Source organism: Idiotropiscis lumnitzeri, chromosome 11, assembly GCF_059441095.1.
Source record: "Idiotropiscis lumnitzeri isolate Australia: NSW breed Sydney's pygmy pipehorse chromosome 11, RoL_Ilum_1.0, whole genome shotgun sequence".
Taxonomy (NCBI): domain Eukaryota; kingdom Metazoa; phylum Chordata; class Actinopteri; order Syngnathiformes; family Syngnathidae; genus Idiotropiscis; species Idiotropiscis lumnitzeri.
Genome location: NC_142401.1, coordinates 9,039,627 through 9,054,239, shown reverse-complemented (window position 1 = coordinate 9,054,239; position 14,613 = coordinate 9,039,627). Strand labels below are relative to the sequence as shown.

Here is a 14,613-nt window from a genome sequence, read left to right as displayed (position 1 = left end):
GCTGAGGGAGACTATTTCCGTCTCGCCAGATGAGAGCAGACCCATGTCGGGCTCTTCGGATAGCTTGGTTTGGTTAGTTAGTTTTTTTGTTTTTTTTTAAGCGCCACAACAGATGCTGGATGTTTCCATTCAAGTCTCCTGTCTTTGGTTTCGAAATGGGAAAATAAGAAGGTCAAAGGCATTTCCTCGCAAGGACACGCTTTGGGAGGTTTTCTCATTTGCTTTCAGTCTGGGAATTGTGACTGTTGATACACTCTCGAAGCAGTTGAGTCAAAATAAGCCAATTTGGGTGAAAATGGGTCCAACCCGCTTTTTACAAACCATTTTTAACTTTTTACACTGCCCTCGATGTGTTCAAATGTGGCCTCCAGATAAAAAAAAATAAATAAAAAGTTGACTTTTCTCATGATGCTAACTATCTGTTGATAGAAGTACTACTACATCCACGGTCAATAAGCGTCAATAAGCTCCGCGTTGTTTTTCCATGCTCCAGTTAACACAATATCAACAACAAAATGATTCCTCAACTATTCCGGTCTAGCACCACGATTGCAATGTGAGGCCTAACCCTGGAATTGTAGAGCGCCTCTAATTAAAAAATAAAGCATGTCTGCTCTCGCCCGGGGCGGCTATTAGAGCCTGTTTAGCCTGCAGTTTTTCTTTGAAAGGCCGCTTCATTACAGCACCTCAAAGCCATATCATACAATGGCCGGTTGAAAAGGCCAATGCTTGAATGGAGTCTTAAAGAAGTGAAGGGGTGGGGGATGTACTTGGCCTTCAAGTAAACATTCCTGCAGCTCACTGTTTCCTCTGTGTTCCCGCTCCCTTGGCCCACCTCCCTCCCACTTCAGTTCCCACAGGGGACTTGCTCGACCACAGGAAGTCTGAGGCGGGAGCGGAGGTGCGAAGGCTACACTATGATGTGGTGCTGCGCAAAGCATGTTTTTTTGTTTGTTTGTTTGTTTGTTTGATTCCAAACCACAGATGTTCTCACCCATTCCTGTCGTTCAGGCTTTTTGTATACCCCCTTCCCTCCACCCCAACAAACAGGCATACACGCTTGCAATTGGAAAACTGTATCATGGTGGATTGTAATTTGGACATTGTTAAAAATTAAGACATTTAATTTAACTGATGACATTATTTTCTGGTTCAGAAATGACATTAGACGACATGAGTATTCATTTTCATTGTAGGGCCTATAGAGGGTATTGTTCTATCGTGGTCCAAAAGAAAAGAAAGCGAAAATATATCATTGATAGCCATCTTTTTTTTTTTGGTCAGTTTCTTTGTTCGTTTGCATGTTACTTACTATTTCTTGGGTGGGGGGTGTCAGTCATTTAACCACTGGGAAATGCGGCGCAAGACATGTTATGACTCTCCCAGGCCGTGCTGTGTCTATGAAGCCTGTGAGGTCAGCATCACATTTAACCATGCGGGTCCCTTGTGGTGTCTAGGGAGTGTCTGCTTCCGGTTTCTATTATGTCTAGCAAACCTTCCTGCAGATGTTAAAAAAAATAATGAAAAAAAAACTCAGTGTAGAAATAGTTGCGTGACCCTCTCAGGACTTCTTTGCAAACTCTTAACTTATAGAGCAGGTGAGAGAACCGTTGCTGAGGATGTGCAGTTTGGGTTCAAAGAATGTCTTTGTAGCGAAGAAGCCAAACAGTTTGTGCGGGGGTGTGTGTGTGTGTGTGTGTGTGTGTATCGTGTATGTGTTAAATGGTGACTGGTTAGACAGGTAGCGGAGACGTGTGTATGAGTCAAGCAGACAGGAGAGGAGTGTCCAGACAAACATTTCTTGTGCAACAATACAAATGGTGCATGAATAGGCAGAATAACAATGCCAAGTGTGCTAAAATGTAGGCTGTTTTGAAGTGTGTATCAACACACTGCCTCACAGTTTGGAGGCTGTGGGTTGGAATCTCACCTTGAACCTGGTTGTTTGTTCATAAGTGCCCTGGCGACCAGTCCAGGGTTGACCCAAGCTTCAAATCCTCAAAACTGAGCTGGGATAGAATCTGCACATCTATGGTCGGCTGATTTATTGAAGACTCAAAATTGACCAGAGGTGTGAATGTTAATATGAATTTTTATATCTCGAGATGCACTCTAAAATTCGCTGGCAACCAGTTTTAGCCTCGTTTGATCAGTCAGCTAAACTCATCTTCAACACCGCGTTTCTGGGTCTTGAGTCCACAGGTTTAATAGTGCAGAAAAAGGTGAAACTGTAACATACAGTGTGAGGCAATATTACCTTCAAGTTATCATAAAAAAAACTAAATTCACAGTCAATATGAATTACTTTACATTCACAAATCAACTAAATGAGCTAACATTACCTCAACTGCTATAGAAACGAGACATTGTGCTAACGCAATTAGCGAGTGCTAGCATGAATCTTATTGTTTTTATACACGTTGCCGAATTAACATCTTTTCCCGTAAAAGCGTTACAGAATTGTACATTGGTAACAAAACAAACTTGTAAGTACCCACGATGCTACCAAAGGCGTAATATGTATGTGGATTGTGCTAGATTGGAATTTAATATCTTCACATTTCACTCTCATTGACGATCTATTACTTTACCCTTTGCTTTCGCGTATGCGACGTCCAATATAATGACGTCATTTCCGGTTGCGAACTTTTTTTTTTTTTACTTCCGGTAGCGAACTACGCCGCTTCATAACGAAATTAACAAAGCTACATTGTACGAAAAACACTCAACTATTTATAAAAACGTTAACCTGACGTCAATGCAACAACTGTATTTAAATTAACTATAAATTGCAAACAGAAAAGATAGGTTTCTACTCACTTGTGAGCCTAATGATGACAAGCAAAATAGAAAATCCCTGAGTCTTAAAAAATACTATTGAAGCAAACAACACCAATTTTGGCCCAGGTCGAGATCCCAAATACTGTTCCAGACACACAAAATTTGAACCCGATCCAGATGAAACAGAATCTGCTGCGCCCAAAAATATCAGACAGCTGCGCTTTCGGATGGACAACTGAATTAACGGTTTCCTCAAGTGGGACACAATTGCTAAAGTTATTCCACTCCCTAAAATGCGATCTTGAACACTGACTGTAGAGACTTGCCTGCCTGATGGCAAATCCCTGTGACGTACGACCAATTACTTCTGAAGGTGCGGACATTTTTGAAGGTTAAGGCAAGGTTAATGTAAGGATAGTTTGGAGTTTGGAGACGCCTCCAGGAAAGGAAGGTTCGTCAAGGTAATGTGCTTTGAAAAGATTCTGTGTGTGTGTGTTGGTCTGGAAAGCAGCCAGCATGGCTTTCACCCCTCCCAGTAGAGGTAAGCGTCAGATGCAGCGTAAACCACATAAATTCTTAAACACAGAGTCGCGGGACAATTAAAGTAATTGCCCTTAAACACTTGCACAACGCGGTAAAATAAGCAAACGCAAGGTTACGGGCTATTGGACGTTCGATGGCAGGGATGACGTGTGCGACGGCGGACGTTGAGATTCGGAGAACTTCCTGAGCCCGCAGGTCAGCACTTGTCACACAAGAGGATGTGTTTACCTAGGCAGGGGCGTGGAGGCCCGCACAGGCCTGCTGCTTGCTTACTCACTTCCATGACATTCCGCCTCCAGCTCATGTCGAGCACTCCCATCGCCTGAATCAGCGGCCCCAATTTTTTTTTTTTTTTTGCGCCAAGTCATGCAATAATTTGACAGACTGGCATATGAACAAACCAAAACAATATAGTGGGAGCCCTGCGCGTTCCACACCCTTGTTGAAATGCCAGCTTTTTGTGATATTAAAAAAAAAGAAGATAAATAATTTAATCAATGTGACGCACAACCTTTACAATCAATTTTAAAAACTGATTTAATCTATTCCAAAGAGGAAATTAAAAGTGACAATATAGTTGCACACCCTGTTTTAACTCAGACTTGGCTGTGAATGTTCTTAATAAAATGTATGTTAAAAGCACCCACCTCCCACCGTTTAAAGTGCCTCTGATTAACCCTAAATAAAGTTCAGATGTTGTAGTAGGCTTTTCCTGCCATTGTTTTGTTTTCTACCAAAACCCTGAAGGTTTTGCACTAACCTTGCCTTTGTTTTGCACGAACCTTGACTTTGAAGTGATTTTAATGAAATTGCCAAACAATCGACCACTTAAACTTGATAGTTCCTTGGCACCTGAGTGTTACCAAAAGGCATCAAGCAGCACTGTTAAATTGCTCATAAGCACAGAATAGTCCTCATCACATTAAGGAAGATCTCAGTCTCTCTGTGTGGCCCCTCAGACTTGCGCCGTCTGCAGACCCGTGGTTCAGAAATCTTCAACAGGGGAGCGTTCCCGCGCCGACTCATGTTCTTGTTCCTGTGCGCCAATGCAAATAGTGACAAACGTCATTTAGCAATAAGCGAGAAGCGCAGCTCACCACGAATCGAGTCTCACAGCTTTTACACACCAAGCTTGGTGAGATTCGCTTGGTCTGTGCGAGTGTCGGCATGCATATGTGCGCGTGGGAGTAGGTGTAGGAGTGTGTATGTATGTGTGTGCGTGTGTGTGTGTCTGGAACAGTGCGCTTAAGAGTGGGCGGTGTTAAGTCAGGTCTGGCACTGCATACCTGAACTAGCGATGATACACGTGGCCTCATGCTTTTCATTTTCGAGTCATTTGTTATTCAGAGCAGCAGCATTGTGGGATGAGTGCTTAGCACACCTGCCTCACAGTTCTGAGGTTTGTGGTTGGAATCTTGCCTCTGGCCTTTGTGGGTGCAGTTTGTATGTTCTCCAACATCCGTTCAAAAACATGCATGTTCGCTTCATTCAAAAAATTGCCCGTAGGTGTGACTGGGGGCGTGAATGCTTGTTTGCCCTAATGTGTAATTGTTACACCCGTCACTATTTGTGCCCTGCAGTTGACTGGTGACCAGTCCAGAGAACAGGCAGTTGGATGTTCTAAATATCACATGTGTGCAGGATAGCCCGCCAGTTAACGCCACTCTTCTCCTCCCCTCCGCAGTCACCAAGCCCCGTCACAGCCAAGCGGCCCAAACTGGAAAAATTGCAATCTCCGTCAGCTGATGACGAACGCAAAGCCGAGTGGCTGCAGTCATTGTCCAAGACCAGACACAAGGTTGGTAGGCCACAAAGTGTGAAACGCGCATTTAGCGGCGTTAGATGCAAACATCAAAGTGGTGACGCACAAGGTTCTATTTGAAGTCTTGACATGATCGTCGGTGGGCTGTTAATAATAAAAATAAAAAGGACTGTTCAAATGAGCATGTCAGTCACAGCCCATTGAAATTTTTGAATGGTTCTTCTTCACTGTGACTCAAGCTTGCCGTTTTGGTTTCCAGGACATGAAACAAGTCCAGCTCAAGCAGAGACCTTCGGCGTTCCGTCCTTGGTCGCCAAAATGCTCGGATCGGGAGAAAGCAGCAGCTCAGTGCGAGCCGCACAGGTCAGTCGTCAGGATTGACTTTCTTTAATTCTTTAAATCGAGTTGCAGCACTCTTGATAATGTAAAGACGGGATTAAAGACCAAGGCGGGTCGTTTTTTTGGGGGGTTTTTACCCAACATCTGCACCTGTGTTGTCCTTGCAGGTCCACTTTAAAGGGCCAAGAGAGTTTGCCACAAGCTTCTTCAACCCAGCTGGTGCGTAGCGGGGAAATCCACGCTCCTCGCAGCTGCACCCCAAACATCCAACAAGTGCATAATGGCGACGTGCAACCTGGAGCGCCACATCTTGACGACATGGACACAGACGGAGAGATCGATGTGGATGACTGTGATGATTGTGAGTACTTTCTATCATCTGAACTCGGAAATGTTTCAAAAGGTTCACGTTCACTGTTAAAAATGTTGAACACTGGAAAGGAGCCACACAGGAACTGCTTCATATATTCATTGTACAATGGCGCCCCCAAGTGTTTGATAGTGGAAGTTGAACAGTGGTACAACCTCAAAGGAGCCACGTTTATGGAAACATTGATCATATTGGCTATATGCATGCATATATACGTGTGTGTGTAAATTCTGTAAAAAAAAAAAAAAAATATATATATATATATATATATATATATATATATATATATATATATATATATATAGTCATTATTATTTATTAATATCATAATTGATTTCTTATAAAACATACTTCATGAAGAATATTACAAATTGTGGTATCAAAAACAGTCCTACATATTTATCATAAAAAGTAAACTTTCAATTATCTTTTTAAAAAAAAAAAAGAAAACTATGTTGGGATTTCAGTTATTCTAATTACATCATAACAAATTTATTAGATTTACAGCGACATTAGAGTCTTAAACATTTTGCAACATTTACCATCAGAAATATAACATAAATCTTTTTAAATGACGGCAAAATTCATCATTAAAATAATTATTACAAAATATATTGGTTTCGTGACGTCACTTCCGGTTGAAATACGCCACTTCCGGTTTCGTGACGTCACTTCCGGTCGAAATACGTCACTTCTGGTTTCGTGACGTCACTTCCGGTTTCGTGACGTCACTTCCGGTCGAAATACGTCACTTCCGGTTTCGTGACGTCGCTTCCGGTTTCGTGACGTCACTTCCGGTAGAAATACGTCGCTTCCGGTTTCGCGACGTCACTTCCGGTTCCATGACGTCACCTCCGGTCGAAACACGTCACTTCCGGTTTCGTGACGTCACTTCCGGTCGAAATACGTCGCTTCCGGTTTCGTGGCGTCACATCCGGTTTTGTGACGTCACTTCCGGCCGAAATACGTCACTTCCGGTTTCGTGACGTCACTTCCGGTCGAAATACGTCACTTCCGGTCGAAATACGTCACTTCTGGTTTTGTGACGGTCACTTCCGGTCGAAATACGTCACTTCCGGTTTCGTGACGTCATTACCGGTCGAAATACGTCACTTCCGGTCGAAATACGTCACTTCCGGTTTCGTGACGTCACTTTTGGTCGAAATACGTCACTTCCGGTCGAAATACGTCACTGCCGGTTTCGTGACGTCACTTCCGTTTTGTGTAGGCCAAGGTCCACCGCCTGCTTCCTCCCTGGCTTCACCCCCTTCAGCCTGCAGCAGTGCCTCTCAAATGTTGACCCCCCAGACTGGTGGCACCTCTCCGCCTCAAGAGGCGCCGACTTGGCTGTCGGACCTTCTGAGACAGACGCTCTACGCTGGTGTGGACACCAAAGAGTCTCGAGAAAAATTCCTGCAGGAAGTTGTCAAGATGAGTCTGAAACAAGAGGAGAAGCTGGCGGCCGCCTTACAGGCTAAACGCAACCTTCAACAGGTAGCCATTTCAAACTTCCATTGTAGAAACGCTGCAGTTTAAGATATGAAAATGCAATAATAAATCACAAGCGTTGTTGTCGTAGGAGTTGGAGTTTGTGAAGGTGGCCAAGAAAGGCCGCCTCCGCGAGGCCGTGGAGGCCAAGAGAAACCTACGGAAGGAGATCGAGCGCCTCCGCGTGGACTGGGAAAGGAAGTCCAGAGAGGCGGAGGAGGCGTGCGGCCGACTCAAGAGGGAACTGGAGCAGGAGAGGCAGCAGCGAGGCTGCGACAAAGGATGTGAGGCAGAACGACTCCGTGTCAAGTATTCCGCCCAGGTGAGATGCTCAAGGATGCCAACACAGATCAACCCAAAAACATAATGGGCTCTACTTTCATGACTTGCGTAAATACAGTGAGGTGGTGGTGTGGTGTATCCTTATGTGAAGCTCCCAAAATAGAACCCGAGGACATGATGATACTACACTGTATCATGAAGCAAAGTGCGTCCCAGCACGTGGAGAGATTTTGATGACATGCAGTGACGTGTTGCAGAAGACAATGCTCTCTGCTCGGCCTGAAATATACTTCGAAGCGGTCATGGTGGAATTGTAGTTCACGAATAAGATTAAATTCTCCAATTTCCTATCTTGTCTTGTTTCTGCTGCTCATCTCATCCTTCCTCCTCCTTAAAAAGAGCAAAGCCACATACTTCTTTTGCTTTTTTTTAGTTATGAAAGATACATATGTTCGAGGTGCATTTTGTTTGTTTTCTAAACCAACAGCAAAAGTCTTTGTTTTTAATTATCTGGTTCTGCTCCGTCAGTTCCAAATATGGGAAACCAACCGGGGCGCCTCTGTCGTTCCGTTCTGCAGCCCTTCACACTGAATGAGCGCAATGTGAAAAGAGCATAATGCAGGCGTGGGCGAACTTTCTTTTTCAAGGTCCAAATTTGAATTATAGAATGGACAGATGGGAGAGTCAAAAAATAAATGTTCGGCGCTGATGTCTTTGCCCCTGTCGCCAGATCGACGAGCTGCACATTCAGCTCCAGCAAGCCGAAACGGACCGCGAGCAGCTGCGACGGGAGCTGCAGCAGGAACGGGAGGCGCGGCAGAGCTTGGAGAACGTCGTCCGGGACCTGCAGTCCCAGCTGGCGACGCAGGACGCGAAGCCCTGCGACACTCCGTCCTAAAATGGAGCCAAAAATGACACATTAAAAAAAAATTTTTTTTAAAAAGAGTACTATTATGTATGTATGATGAATCCATAGGATGGTGAATTTCTAGGAAACAAAAACTGGATGAGGAAGTATGATGTCCACAACTCCATCAATGACTGTTTTTTTGCTATAAGCTAATTTGGAGAGAGGCCACATCTCACTTACTTGAATATGAAGGGAATGGTCACACAGTCAACAATGGTGCCACAAAAAGTATTGGTACACTCCAAGGTGTCTCTGCAGACCACTGGACCCAAGAGACGCCTGTTTACCACTATTCACTTTTAATAGCAGCTTGCTTTTTTTTTATGTATATAAATATTCATATATGAATATAACTGTGTAGAGGATGTACTGTCAAAGATATATTGCTTGTTTATTCCATAGGCGAGAAAAGCAGCCACATACCGATGTGTACGCATTTCAAACTGAAGTAGTGGATGCTTATATATATATACATGACTCTTAATATCTTCTTGTACATTCTTATTTTTCCAAATATGCTCTCCCATCAGCAATTAGCGCTCTCCTAAAAGACACAAAAATGAGAAATAGCAGTTTTTGTTGCTTTTGTTGGAATGCGGTACCTCTGTTTGTTTGTTTTTTGTATTTAGTACTGTAATTACCTTTATATGGCTCATTTGAAAGCATTCGTTTTTAGGGCTCTTAAATCAACAAATAGCGTTTATATGAACAGCATTTCTACATATATAAAATGCAAAAGGAGCATATATTTTTTTACTTTAGAAAAAAAAAACCAAGGAATTGCACTTTTTAACAACCTCACATTGCGCCCCGTTATTACACGATTCAGACAAGTTCAAATGAAACACTCGTTCCCTCAGTATGCTCTGATGTACATACGATGATATTGTAAATAAGATTTTGTCGCTTGCTCCTGAATTTTGCTTTGTTTTTGCTTGAAACCAAAAAGAGACTATTTGGATTTTCAAAGCAGCCTAGTATGACACGAACAGGGCATTTAATAGACTTTTGGATGAATCCCATCAGAATAAGTTCCCTTTGATTGTTTATTGATAAGAAATAGAGTCTATAAAAGATATATATTGACGCCACTGACCAAAAAAACTGAAACGCAATTGAAATTATGTATGCCTACCACTCAATTTTAGAGTCTCTTGGTGTTCTCGCCTAGTGTAACACTCGATTCCCTGGGGGTGGTGAGTGCTAGTCCGACATCGGGGTTTGTGGGAGAAAGAACAGCACACGGAGAGGGCTCCACATACGACTTTATTCATTGGTCCGCTCACGCCATCGCTCGAGAGCCTCTCTCTCTCGCGTTCCTCTTGACACTCCATATCCCTCCGCCAATACAACAAAACAATAGTCCCCCTAAATAAGAAATAAAATAGATCTATACAAATATAGACATTCTCGTGAAAATAAATCTTACACTAGTTTAGACAAGAAACACGTGTATGTCTTATCAACTTCATCCTCATGTTACCCTGGCTCAGTATTTGTTGGGTACAGTGTTATATAGCACTCGCAGTTTTCTGACTGTAGCTCATGCTCTTGTAGTTTTGGTTTGGATGTCGGCTTTCACTTGTTTTCTTTTCTTTTTTTTCCCCTGCGGAAATTGTGTATTATACCAATTAAAAATCCAAGTCAATCAGTGCTCTTAAGAGTGTGTTCTTATCTGTGTGTCTGAATGGTGATGTCCAAAAATTAAGAATGACAATCAAGATATTAATGAAATAAAAGTGCTTTTTAGACAGGTAGGACGTTCTGACAGTTTAATGGGATTAATTAAACAATTGGGAGAAGACAGTAGATGGAAGAACAAACTCCACAATGTTTTGTCCACAACTATTTACATTAGAACAACAGTCACTGTGTGACTGGTCATCTTGGGGGACAAATTGGGCACATTGAAAATGGGCCCACCTGGTACATTTATGACACTGCACCTAAAAAGTAAAAAACAAGCACACATAAAAACAATGCATATGAAAATTTGAAATCAATCATATATATACCATTTCAATCATGCTGGACTCTCCATCACTCTCTATCATGGAGCACACCACACAGTAGTCTTCCGCGTTGCCTACAAAAACAGCAAGGGCATTTTGTTAATCGGTGTAAATACGTGATTTGTGTAATTATTGTTGTGGTTACAAAACTAGCTATAAATATATATATATAAATATATATATAAAATATATATATATATATATATAATATATATAAAAGCTGACCCAAACTTACCCTGATGTTCTAGCAGGGTACAAGCTATCTGTCTTCGAGCCTGCTCAACAGCTTCTGCTGCTAGTTATAGGCAAAGCGCGTGTTGCACCTACCAAAGTAACCACAATACCACGGCTAGAATTATCTGCAGCAGTGGTTGCAGCAAGAATGAGCATCATGCTCAGGAACGAACTCGACATTAAGGATCTCCAAGACTATTTCTGGACAGACTCTAAGGTTGTCCTGGGATACATAAACAATGATGCCAGACGGTTTCACGTGTTCGTGGCGAACAGAATCCAAAGAATTAAGTCTACTACGGAACCCAAGCAGTGGCGTTATATCAAGTCCGAAGATAATCCGGCTGATCATGCGTCGAGGGGCCTTAAGGCAGACCAGCTCATTGCATCTAACTGGTTTACTGGACCAGCCCTTCTGTGGAAGAAAGAATTGCCCATCTCGGATATTAAGGTGGGAGAAGTCATTGACAGCGACCCAGAGCTGCGGAAAGTCCAAGCGCTTAACACAAAGGCCGAAGAGGAGAGAACTCTACTAGACCGTCTGTCAAAGTTTTCAGACTGGAACAGAGCAGTCAAAGCTATAGCTTATCTCAAGCGTTACACTAAGCAAATCAAGGGCCTCAAACCTAAAACAATCACGAGTTCTTGATGAATACTCCATTTTCAAGCCACATGGGTGGGGTATGGGAGAGACAAATTAGGACGATCCGAAGTGTCCTAACAGCCATACTTGCTCAGTCAACAAAGAGGCTTGACAGTTCCTCTCTCAGGACATTTCTGTATGAAGTGATGGCAATCATAAATAGTAGACCCCTGACAACAGAACTTCTGAACGATCCAAATATAGAGCCTCTTACTCCGAACCATATTCTCATAATGAAGTCCAGCATAATCTATCCTCCACCTGGTGAATATGTGAGTCAAGACCTATACTTGCGCAAGAGATGGCGTCAGGTGCAATACCTAACGAATGAGTTCTGGAGAAGATGGAAGAAAGAGTATTTACTCAGTTTACAGCAAAGACAGATATGGCAAAGGGATAGGAGAGATACAAAGGTTAATGACATTGTCATCCTATGTGAGGAAAGTTCTCAGAGGAATCAATGGAAGATTGCCAGAGTAGCAGATATTTATCCAAGTTCAGATGGAAGAGTCAGAAAGGTAAAACTTCAACTCAGTGACTCCTCATTAGACAGCCAAGGCAAACGCATTAAGAAGCCAATCTATCTAGATAGGCCTGTACAGAAGACAGTACTTTTGCTTGGGGCAGAGTAGTCGTTATTAGTTATTTCATAAAACACTCTGTTAAGTGTGGAAAGAAAAGTAAATCACATAGCAGTTGTGATTTGGTGGGAGTTTAACTGCCAAATTATTATTTGTCATTTAATTTATTATAATTTTTTTTTATTAATAGGCTTACTTCATTGACGAACTCTCTGCCTTGGTCTGACAGGATTCTTGCAGGGCACCCATGTCTGTATATTATTTTGCAAATATTCAGACCAACTTCAGCAGCAGATTTCGTTCCCAATGGGTATGCCTCGACCCATTTAGAAAAATAGTCCAATGCAGTCAGGATGTACTGGAACCCACTGGCAGTCTTTGGAAGTGGTCCAGTAAGATCGATGCCAACGAGCTCCCAGACACCTGATAAAATAAATAAATATACATATATACAGCTATACATACATACACAAATAATTTTTGGAAATGTTTACATTGACACTATTGTTTAAGACGATTACAACTCACCTTAATACACTGCAGTGGGAGCGCAACAGTGAGAGGTTTGCCAACTTTTTGGCACTTGTCACATTCCTGGATCTTAGGAAAGATTCATAGCAAAGACAGATATACAAACACGAAAATCTATACACATAGACAAAATCTATATTGCAGTAAATCTGTGTTTATGCATGTTCAAATGTTGCTCAAACAAATCAGAAAGGTATAGTACCACATACCCATTTCTCAATGTCGACAGTCATGCCGTGCCAATAAAATCGGCAACATAAGGCACTGCGTGTTTTAAGGGTGCCAGTGTGCCCTCCAATAGGAGAAGAGTGAAACTCTTCGAAGAGCCTCCTGGACTCCTCTTGAGTTTTAATTGCTCTCCTGGAGCAAAAGAAGAGTTCACCGTCTATATCAGGAAAAAATAAGAATCTTAATAACTTTAAATTGCTAATGATCTGAGCTACACGTGGGATTGGTTACAATGAAAATACTGACCTTTTAGAGTGAATTTTGAGGCATACCTTCTTAGGTTTTGCTTCTTGCTTTTATCATACCCAGGTAGGTATGTTCCAGCAAGAAGAAGATTGTAAACTTCGTCCCACTTCTTCTCCATAACTACAATGATAGTTGCAAACTATTTTCCTTCTGATACAGTTGACATGAATTAACAAGCAAAGTAGGAAACATTAAGGAGCACATACATAACTGCATACTCAGTCAGGCCATATCTGTATAAGGTTTGGAAGTACTAACTTTAAGTGGCTATATTCGGTCATTTTTACTGGATCATTGTTTTTGATTTCTTTCTAATTAAGTAAAACCACCAACAATGAAACTCAGAATTACTACAAAGAGAACATTTACTGGCGATATCAAACGAGTATGGTATACATAAACTGCGTGAGAAATGTAGGCAACTGAAACACACGCCCAAAGTATTTTGAGACAATGAATACGTCAAATAAGAATCAAATGGAAATGAAAACATTAAGTACTCACCGCCTTTCACCGCACAATGCAGAGGTAGGAAAAAATGCTGCAAACTTCCATATATAATAAATATTTTCCTTATATTTGAATGCTGTTGATGTTGCACATATAAGAATAGGGCAAAGCTCATCCAAGTGCAATATATTTATTTATTCTCGTGGGGGGGGGGGGGTCTGTTAACACAGAAACAAACGCATAATGTGTCAGCACATCGGTTGCATCACGTTTCATACGTCTCATGCATTGTACAGAACAACAGTCTCCCGCGATGGTCTCAGCTCATCCAACACAACAAGCACGGGTAATGTAGCTAGCGCGGCTAACATAGCTGGCGCGGGTCACAGGCCAACATAGCTAGCGCGGGTAACACAGCCAGAGCGGCTAACGTAGCTCCCACCGATTGTTTTCCCGCCCAGCAGCATTGCAAACACATCCTATATTTACATCCCACTTCCCTGTGGCGTCCCAAGATGCACCCCCCCCTGATTCGCAGCGCGGGTATAGTCGCTAGCGGCGATACCACAATCAGCGCGGCTAACATCGCTAGCGCGGGTAACACAGCCAGAGCGGCTAACGTAGCTCCCACCGATCGTTTTCCCGCCCATCTGCATTGTACACACATTCTATATTTACATCCCACTTCATTCGCAAACTTGAAGATCAATTTTTTACCTGTTAACACAGAAACAAACGCATACTGTGTCAGCACATCGGTTGCATCACGTTTCATACGTCTCATGCATTGTACGGAACAACAGTCTCCCTCGATGGTCTCAGCTCATCACCCCCTTGGTGATGCAGCCCCACAGCGCCACCCATCGACCACCGACATAACATGCAGTTACCTGAAAATGCATCACAGTGACATCAACCGCAATGAACACCGACCCACACAGTCATGCGCTAAACAAATCAGATTGGGATGACTACTTTACAGAGTGCCACATTGACACATTCAAAACATTCCAATTCAAAACTGTTTTGCTCATCCCCATGTTCAAAATCCCCCAATTTTCAATAATAAAATCAAGATATATTTTCATATCACTCTGTATCATTCAATATCACTCAACAGTTGATCTATAGCATTTGAGTTCAGCTTCAGCATTTGCATGATTTTTTTTTTTTACTGAAATTGCAGCATTTACTTTATGGATTTCTTGAAATG

The 14,613-nt window shown here is 42.4% G+C and overlaps 1 protein-coding gene and 1 long non-coding RNA gene across 4 annotated transcripts in view; one reads left to right on the top strand and one right to left on the bottom strand.

Moving 5' to 3' along the window:
* The window catches only part of skib (SKI proto-oncogene b), a 46,488-nt gene extending 36,360 nt beyond the window's left edge, over nucleotides 1-10,128 (top strand). The window contains exons 2-7 of the mRNA XM_088309195.1: nucleotides 5,009-5,122; nucleotides 5,346-5,449; nucleotides 5,593-5,786; nucleotides 7,024-7,289; nucleotides 7,375-7,605; nucleotides 8,296-10,128. Of these exons, the coding sequence (XP_088165321.1) occupies nucleotides 5,009-5,122; nucleotides 5,346-5,449; nucleotides 5,593-5,786; nucleotides 7,024-7,289; nucleotides 7,375-7,605; nucleotides 8,296-8,463 (1,077 nt within the window). The 3' untranslated portion in view covers nucleotides 8,464-10,128. The remainder of the gene's footprint in view (nucleotides 1-5,008; nucleotides 5,123-5,345; nucleotides 5,450-5,592; nucleotides 5,787-7,023; nucleotides 7,290-7,374; nucleotides 7,606-8,295) is intronic.
* Nucleotides 10,129-10,233: 105 nt separating this feature from the next.
* Nucleotides 10,234-13,719, bottom strand: LOC148327264 (uncharacterized). Of its 3 annotated transcripts, none has more exons than XR_015845809.1 (7): nucleotides 13,455-13,718; nucleotides 12,951-13,070; nucleotides 12,686-12,861; nucleotides 12,474-12,545; nucleotides 10,723-12,368; nucleotides 10,491-10,561; nucleotides 10,234-10,421 (listed from the first exon to the last, which is right to left on the bottom strand). It is a non-coding gene; the product is annotated as an uncharacterized LOC148327264 (long non-coding RNA). The 3 variants fall into 3 exon arrangements; XR_015845810.1 differs by having other exon boundaries at nucleotides 12,142-12,368; nucleotides 13,455-13,716; XR_015845808.1 differs by having other exon boundaries at nucleotides 10,491-12,368; nucleotides 13,455-13,719.
* Between the last annotated feature and the right edge of the window lie 894 nt (nucleotides 13,720-14,613).